The sequence below is a fragment of the Notothenia coriiceps genome, unplaced genomic scaffold (genome assembly GCF_000735185.1).
Source record: "Notothenia coriiceps isolate Sejong01 unplaced genomic scaffold, NC01 NC01_scaffold00000339, whole genome shotgun sequence".
Taxonomy (NCBI): domain Eukaryota; kingdom Metazoa; phylum Chordata; class Actinopteri; order Perciformes; family Nototheniidae; genus Notothenia; species Notothenia coriiceps.
In genome coordinates, this window is record NW_011333040.1 from 7,755,231 (window position 1) to 7,763,942 (window position 8,712).

The 8,712-nt window shown below is 40.1% G+C and overlaps 1 protein-coding gene across 7 annotated transcripts in view; it reads left to right on the forward strand.

Moving 5' to 3' along the window:
* fgd4a (FYVE, RhoGEF and PH domain containing 4a) overlaps positions 1-8,712 on the forward strand; it is a 184,909-nt gene that overhangs the window by 137,184 nt on the left and 39,013 nt on the right. For 6 of the 7 annotated variants that reach the window (XM_010769760.1, XM_010769766.1, XM_010769774.1 and 3 more), the window contains one exon: positions 4,738-4,797. The exons of the other annotated variant lie outside the window; for it this stretch is intronic. In XM_010769760.1, coding sequence (XP_010768062.1) covers positions 4,738-4,797 — 60 coding nt within the window. The remainder of the gene's footprint in view (positions 1-4,737; positions 4,798-8,712) is intronic. 7 annotated transcript variants of the gene reach the window in all.

Here is an 8,712-nt window from a genome sequence, read left to right on the forward strand (position 1 = left end):
GTCCCGACTGCTTATTAGCTAAAACTAGTACCCGTCAAAAGACCGTCGGGGATGACAAGTGTGTGTGTGTGTGTGTGTGTGTGTGTGTTGTTGTGTGTGTGTCGTGTGTGTGTGTGTGTGTGTGTGTGTTGTGTGGTGTGTTGTGTGTGTGTGTGTGTGTGTGTGTGTGGTGTGTGTGTGTGTGTCGTGTGTGTTGTGTGTGTGTGTGTGTGTGTGTGTGGTGTGTGTGTGTGTGTGTGTTGGTGGTTGTGTGTTGTGTGTGTGTGTGTGGTGTCATGTCATTTTCTAACTTGAGTCCAGACAATATATCGAAGGTATTAAGTTCTTATTTGACTGGTGTATTTCGTTGAATTGTTTTTCCGTGTATGTTTAGTCTGTGGAAGAAATTGTCTCTGTTGTGGGGAATTGTAGTTGAAATTGGGGGGAAGGCAATTAGCTGATACACTGAATTTAGTGGTGTTCGGATAACAAAGGACTTTCACCCCCTACACCAATGATATAGTTTGTGACTTTTTATTCCTGTGTTGTGACTCGGTCTCGTTATCCATAGTTGTAGGAACTTCCTATATTTCCAATTGTATTCACACACAAAGACTCTCCACCCACACCCCTTTGGGAAATGACCTACTATATACTCTACCGTCTCACATGACCACGTCCGATGACCAGACTGTAATTGAAGGAGGGAAAGGACATACAAGGTGAAGGACAATAAGAATAAGGTATTAGGGAACTCAATATCAAAATGATTTTTGAGACTGCGTTTCGTATTTTCCCGTCGATTTTCTTTAGTTTGGTACCTGTTACCCAGTTGTTTGTTGTTTTCACCAATCAGCCTAAAATCTTTCACTACACTTTGTTTCAAGTGGATGTTCCAGAATTAATCGGTGACATACTTTTAGTCTCGACGCGGTAAGAACAACCAATATTATTAAGTTTATGTAAATTTTTCACTGACTGTTCTTCTGACAAGGTATTTCTATGGAATTTTGATCGTTGGAAATGGACAATTCGTGACTCGGACAAAAAAGTCCAGAGTCCGACGCTTTTACTTGGTAAGGTCTTGTTTACTGCGTATAGAAGGGAAGATTTTCCCAATTTAATTATATATAAAAGAGTTTTCATTACTATTTGGACACTCAACCCTACATGTTCTCAGTCTTAGTTATTATTTCTACAAAATAAAAGCTTTTTTAAGTCTAACTTCATACATTTCTTTGCATTTCATATCACAGGCACGGTTTTTTAAGAAAAAATGAATATACTTTGATGGGGAACCTACTACCATTCCATCTGAATTTTCGAAATCCTCTAGGTTTCATGTCGTATATCTATTCATGGGACATAGTTCTAACTACGTTTGTTCACTGTAAACTGTAAAATCGATCAAATCCAGTTTTGATACGATAACAGGTGCTGTCAAAACGTACTCTTCGCTTGGGATAGAGAGCGGACTGTAGACCTTTACCTTTTCGTCCAACAATCACGAATACCTCAATAGTCCTTATTAAAGTTCCCTTGCTATCTGTGTAACCTCAATGGATACCTAATTGAAGTCGTCCCGCAAAAAATAGCAAAATTACGGGTAACTTCCTGGTCAAACTGGGTCTCGTTGCTGGTTCCATTCGGTAGAAACGGCAAAATCCCGATTGGATGTTCGGTGTACAAACTCCAGACTTAAAGAACAATTAATCAGAAGCCGTTCAAGAATAGTAGCCCTCACTACTACGATTGCATGGATAGCTGAAGACACAGTAGAGTGCCTTACGCTTTAAATTCGTTACCTTTAACGAAATTTCTAGTCTGTTACACTTAAAAGGGACCTAAAAAAAAAAAGGAGTAAAACAGAGAAGTATTCAACTCCATATCGGATCCTACTCTTATCGTCCGCGCGTAAGAGTAGAAAAATTCCCCTCTTGAACGTTGTTTACCACGACTGATTTTATGAAAAAACGGGGGGTGACATCTATCTGTTATTCACACGTCTAACGTCCAGAGGCGAACTTTTTCTCTTATGTCATATACTAGAGTTAGCTAGTTAGACCAACTTGATTTCCAAAAACTTATTTGTTTGTAAAAACTTTAATGTATAACGATCGATAAAAAATGGACTTTCCATTCGACACACGAACAAGACCTTCACAGAAAAGTTCGTAATCGTAAAAACACACCAAACCGATAAACGAGTGTTTTTATAGTTCGTATGTCCACTCGGTCGTAACAACCGCACATTTTCGTTCCTTAGTCTTAATTGAGAGCTAAAGCAATTTTTTTTAATCTCCAACTCTTTTTCGTCGTAGCTGAAGAAGTAACTTACACGACAGAAAGTATGGCCAAATGACAGTCAATCGTCCAGTGTCTTTGACCCGTCCACTTATCCACTTGTCCTCTCTTCTAACTACGTACAAGACAGGTACAGTTTGTATACACTTTAAAGTGTTCGACGGTTGATTCGTTTTCAGAATCGTAGAACGGAAGAAATACAGAAACCCAAAGGAGATAATTCATGTCACCTTAAACTTTGCGTAATTTTGTCCACGTGTAACGGTCCTTTAGGAGGGGTTTGTTTTACCGCTCATTGTCTTTTTTTTTTGATTTAAGCCGTCTTAATATTGAGTTTGTCGTTAGGTTTTTAGTCGAGAGGTTAATTCGGTGAAACTGAAAGAATTTCGATTATTCGACCGACCGCCGCCCCGCGGGAGAGAAAAAAAAAGTCAGACAAAAGGAGTTCCGTTGTTTGTTTCATTTAACTTCCTTTGGACTTGTAAGTTCGAAGTAGTTCCACGAGGAGTAACTCTTTTTACCTGCCGCTTTGTTCATCTTTAGTCACACGTGTGAGGGAGAGGGGGGTGGGGGCGGGGTCGGTGTTTACAGTAAAACAAACTGGTGGTGTGACCAATGGCCATTTACAATTATTATTACTATTATTAGCATTGGTCTATATTTTGGTTGACACTAAGCCAGAAAAAAAACAAAAACATAAATAATAATATAAAAAATATATAAATAAAATCGATTTTTAAAAATAATATTCGATTATGGAGACTGTAATGAATATTCGAATAATCACTGGCATCCCTAGTGAACAGCAGGCAGGCCTGTCATGAGGAGTCCAGATGGTGGGTGGAGAAAGCCCTCCTTTAATCCCAGAGCCAGGATATTATACCCCCCTTCACCACACACACACACACACACACACACACACACACACACACACACACACACACACACACACACACACACACACACACACACACACACACACACACACACACACAAATCTGTACCTCCTTTCGGCTTTTTCACGACCCCATACTGAGTTTGTCCACTTTTCCTTTACGTGGCATTATCCACACTCTATTACTACTGTGGTGATAGATCCAAACTGACAATGTGATAAATGCTGAGTGCTAGTCTGGTGAGTTAAAGGAAACACTGACAAGTGACACATGAACAGAAAACTATGAATTCAATGACAATATCTGTGTAAATAAAGTCCTAGAATGTTGTTACATATGTACACTTAATTGTCTCTCAAAAAACAAGGACATTTTCTTGCATTCTCTTGTGATTGAACAGTTCACTTCAAGTTTTGTGTTAGAGTAATCAGATATTGTGTTCATTGTTGAAAGCCTAATTGTAGACGTTTTGCTAATATACAATATTTAAGTTATATAGAAACCTATGTTTGATCTATATACGCCACTGCAACCTTCACTGAGGCTCTTCCCTGTGACCGCCTTACCAAAAGTGAAACTAACAGTCATTGTGACCTCAGAAAATCCAGTGAAATACATTTTTCTATTCTCTGTTAACATTTCTCCTGCTAATATTTGATCATAAATGCGTATGCAGAGAGGAGGGAGGCTCCCCTTGCATAAAATCAAAAAGAAATGTATTTAATGTCTGTAAAACATGTAAAGCAACATATAGCTATGCTGGAACTACTATCAGACCGTAAATTACAGCAGTTCTATGAGTTTATAATCGAATTATTGACTTTACCTTTTGTCCTCAATTACATTTGTAGGTTAATCACTGTTGTGTCATTATCATTATCACTGACAGTGAGTGAAGAGTTGAATAGAGTCAGGTCATGTTTGATTTGTACAGCTCTTATATTGTGCTGTGTGTGTCACTTGCACATGTTGCTGCATGTCGACATTGATCATCCTGCAGCTTTGATATTTCATATGAAATCAAACAAAGGGTGTGTGTGTGTTTGTGTCTTTTTATTTGTGTCTAAGTTTATGTGAGCCCATCATTGTTTTTACGCCCTTTGCTATTTTCTCTTTAATCTTTTATGTGCATATTAAACGGCTGTGTTGAAAGAGTGTGAGCTGTCCCTACAGACTATGCCCTACATATCACAGACAGACTAATTAGAGTTTTCTCCAAGGGGCGGTATATTCTCCCTTTTCTTCACTCTCAAAACAAACACATGTCTACCCCTGATCTCGATAAAAGCAGTTACCAGAAGAGCTTTTGAATCTCTTCTCCCATCACGCATGTCAAGCATGTAGTCTCAGCTATTGGAGACTTCAAAATGGTATATTGCTCTTATTCCTCCACTCTCATTTTCATCTCCTCTGCACTAAAACTGAGTCTGTGCTTGTGTTAAATAAAACATGGGGTGGCTTGAAACAGCTCGAAGCTCCCGCCTCAGATGCGGGGGGGAGTATTAAAATATCTGCTCGTATTTCTTGTTATAGTGAAACGTGTGTTTTGTTGTTGCAGATAGGAAAGTCAAAGCTGATGAGGGGCCCTGCGTGGCGGTGAAAATCGAACACTCCAGAGGTAGGAAACATTGCTTTATGCCCGAACCCCTCCCTTCTTTAATCTCTTTCTTTTAAATTAAGTATGTATTATTTTGTTGCTGCAAACGCCTCTGGGTGTTTACTGTTCAATTAATAGGTATATATATCTTAACCGTGTTACAGTGGTTTCCTGTCTGCATTTGTGTTGCAGTCCTTCACTTAACTTGATCCTTATCTTGTGATGTGTGTGAGGTAGCGCAGCCACAAGCCAATTTAAGATGCAAAGCTTTGTTTCTTGTCAGCCACCTCTGATTCACAGCAGGAGGGCTGCACGTGTTTGCATTTCAAGTTAAATAGCGTGGTTAGAGTTTCAAAGCCTTTTAGTGCTTTCTTAACTTGACCAAATCAGATGATGTAATGAAAATAGGCTGCAGTGAAGACGAGGTGCCCAGAAGGGATGTAGGAGGATGCTGTGAAGGGCAGCATGAAGTCACCTCCCTGCTGCAGGGCGCTGAAGGAAGCTGCTGGCCTCGGCTCTATTTTTATATAGAACTCTCTCTCTGTGTGTGTGTGTGTGTGTGTGTGTGTGTGTGTGTGTGTGTGTGTGTGTGTGTGTGTGTGTGTGTGTGTGTGTGTGTGTGTGTGTGTGTGTGTGTGTGTGTGTGTGTGTGTGTGTGTGTTCACTTTTTCTAAGTTTCCCTTTACTGTGTCTCATTCACTCCTCAAACCCATCTTTCCTTTCAATGCTCTTCCATCCGTCAGTCTGTGCTCGTATATTTTCATCATCATCTCACTTTCCGTCCTTGTTGTCTGTTAAACCCTTTTTTTTCCCTCACCTCCTGCCTTTAGTTCATCCCTGTGAAATAACTCCACTAGGTCCAGTACTCTCTTCTCTCTATTCCCATGTCTCCACTTCCCCTATTACTTCCCTCCCACATTCTTTTTCATCCCAAAGGCAGTCCCCCGGGGCCCCCTGGTTCAAAGCAGACAGGGTTTCTAATCTCACACTGGCCCTTGGATTAGATGGGCCGTGTTAATCTAAAGAAAGTCTGGGTAGTTTAACAGAAACAACTAATCCCCACGCCTGGTGGTAATGGTTGTGTGTCACCCTGTCTGTCACTCACACACACGCTTTTTGTACCAGCATGGTAGACGCAATGAATGCTGTGCAGAGCAAGACACGTGCTGTTATCTCATTGAGTGAAGTAGGGCCCTTACGTTATAAACAGTGTTTTGTGTGTGGTCATGTAAGGTGGGAAGCAGCCGTTTGAGTCACTTTGTCATTTGCGTCTTTAAATGGTCTTTTGGGTGTCACCTCATTTCTTAAAATTAATAAGAAAACAGGTTTCCTTAATTGAGAGATCCAGTTTAATACTGCTGGAGAAACCTGGCTTCCTCTGCCATGCATGAATGTATTTATGTTGAGGTAGAGAGAAAATACATGAATATAAATCAATTTTCCAGCTACACAATTCGTTAATGGTGGAATGTAACCATATTCGACTGAAGAACCTATCCTTTAATTGAGGAATGCTTCACCAAAAAAATTATTATTTGTTTTGCAAATACACATACCATGTGTTATCTTAACTTCTATCTTAAATTTAGGAAAACAACAGTTTTTTTCTGGCTTGCCTAAACGGTGAGAATTTTTTTAAAAAAGTATTTACGAATTGACGGAAATGGGATTGCTTTCAACAACAATATAAAAACATAATTATTTTAATAAACGCCTTCAAAATTCCTTGGGCACAATCGGAGTATTATTTATCCTGTAAAAACACTTCCCAAACGCATGTATTTTCACTGAAACTAGAGATGTCCCGATCCGATCACGTGATCGGGGATCGGAGCCGATCACGTGATTTTCAAAAGATCGGAATCGGGAGAAAAAAAGGCTCCAACAGAGCAACACAATAATACAGAAAAACAGAAAAATATAGTGCAAGTAAATATTAAAAAGTAAATACCGGTACAAAAAGAAAAAGTTTAAAAAAAGTGAAGTAGTGAAATAAGAGTCTATATGCAAGCTATTGGAATGATATATTAGATAAATAATGACTAAGTAGCAGATGAATGTTATGGATGTTGCAGCGACGTGCGGTCAGGGGAGGCAGGGGAGGCAGAGCCTCACCTGTCATACTCCAATGTAACGGAAAAACAACTAAAGAAAAACTAAATAGTAATAATAAAATGTCTCCACTGATCGGTGTTGTAAATGTGCTTTATGTATGATTCCAATTGCTTTTTAAAGTCAAAATCAGCAAATTTGCCGAGCTCCGCTACAACTACGGGTAGCGATGAGAAGTGAGGCAGGGACGAGCTCTGCCTCTCGTAAGCCCACAGTAACTTGCTGGAGCACGGGCACTAATTTAGCGCGGGCACTTATTTTGTGAGCGCGCTCAAGCCAGTTACGGTTGGGTGAGGTGAGGCACAGATGAGCTCTGCCTAACCTCAGAATGTGTCACCCCACAGAAACTGGCTGGAAAGCGGGCCCTAAGCGCATGCCTGTTACCATCTCACTGTAGGTCACCAATGTAATGTTTGTAGATCCTTTTATTACATTTATCCTCGCCATCCATACTCTCTAAATAACTTATTTCACGTATGATATTTAGGCTCGCTGGTCTCATCATATAACGGCAATGAAAAAAGCACCAGGGGAGGCAGTCATAACCTCTGCCGCACTGAAGGGGGCGCACATGATCCCACAGGTTCTTGTTGCTACTGTTATTCTACGCAGAGACGGTAGACACAAACAACAAACTAGACGTTTGAAACTGCAGGAAGATAAGGAGGACTTTTACAAAAAACTAATAGAGATTGTTGTCCAGAAGGAGAGCATGGACTTAATCTTCAAGTCAAAGTAAGACCACAATTGTCATGAAAGTGGGATCTTACTAAGAAAGAACAATCCAATATTTAGATTTTGGGTAGGCCTATCCTTTTGTTGAACGGTCTGTTTAAAATGAATCGAAGCATCAGACTAAAAAAGCTTTTGAAAATAACCGAATATTTTGATTAAGATTGATTTAATTAAGATTAAAATGTTAAGGTCAAAATATAATATTTGTAAATCTGACTCTGAAAGAGTCAGTGCTTCACCAGCCATGAACCTCACCGCACGTCACTGCTAGTAGCTAGCACGTTAGTTAGCATTACAGCCTTGCCATTTTTATTAGCCTTAACATGAAGTAATATTAAGTAACCCAACATGTTAAATCGTAAGAGTAGTCGTCATATTTCTTGAACCCTTTGAAGAGTACTGTCACACCGGTGTGATCATTCTATAATACACAATTTAAGCCCGGGGGAGAAATGCTAACGCTACATTAGCATCTGCGATCTTTTCTACTTTACGCTATCTGCACAAATGGTTGACATTAAACATTAAAAAGACCAGGCAGTTCAGAGAGAATCAAAGAACCACTATTGTGGTAAGCATGTTGTAACTTCCGGTTGTTGTTGTTGTCATCTCCGGGTATACCGTGTGCCTGTTCTGTTGCTGATAGCTTATTATCTTAACTTAATCGATCGTTTTAAAACTCTTGATCACGGCAACTGCCTGACGTTGTAATCACACGTTACTACAGCTTATCCCCCCTTGCCGCATTCTCTCTCCGATGGAAAACGGCACGGGCGTGGCCGCTTGTACCCGAGGAATGACATCGACTCAATGAAAAAATTCTACGCACACTAATGTCCCTAAATGTATACCGATACTAAGGGCGGAGGTTGGATTGTTGATATGAATGTAAATTGTGTACATAAGCCATGGCTCATTTCCGTCCATCCCTTCATTTGGTTTGTCACTCTGTCAATCTCGGTCCTTATCGTGGGCTGGCACCCCTTTTCTCGGTACCGATCGATAGGTAGATTTCAATCGATTGGCAATCGTTTGGGCTTTTCTCACATCCCGTTGCACCTCAATGTCCAGCGATTCTCTTCCTCTAAA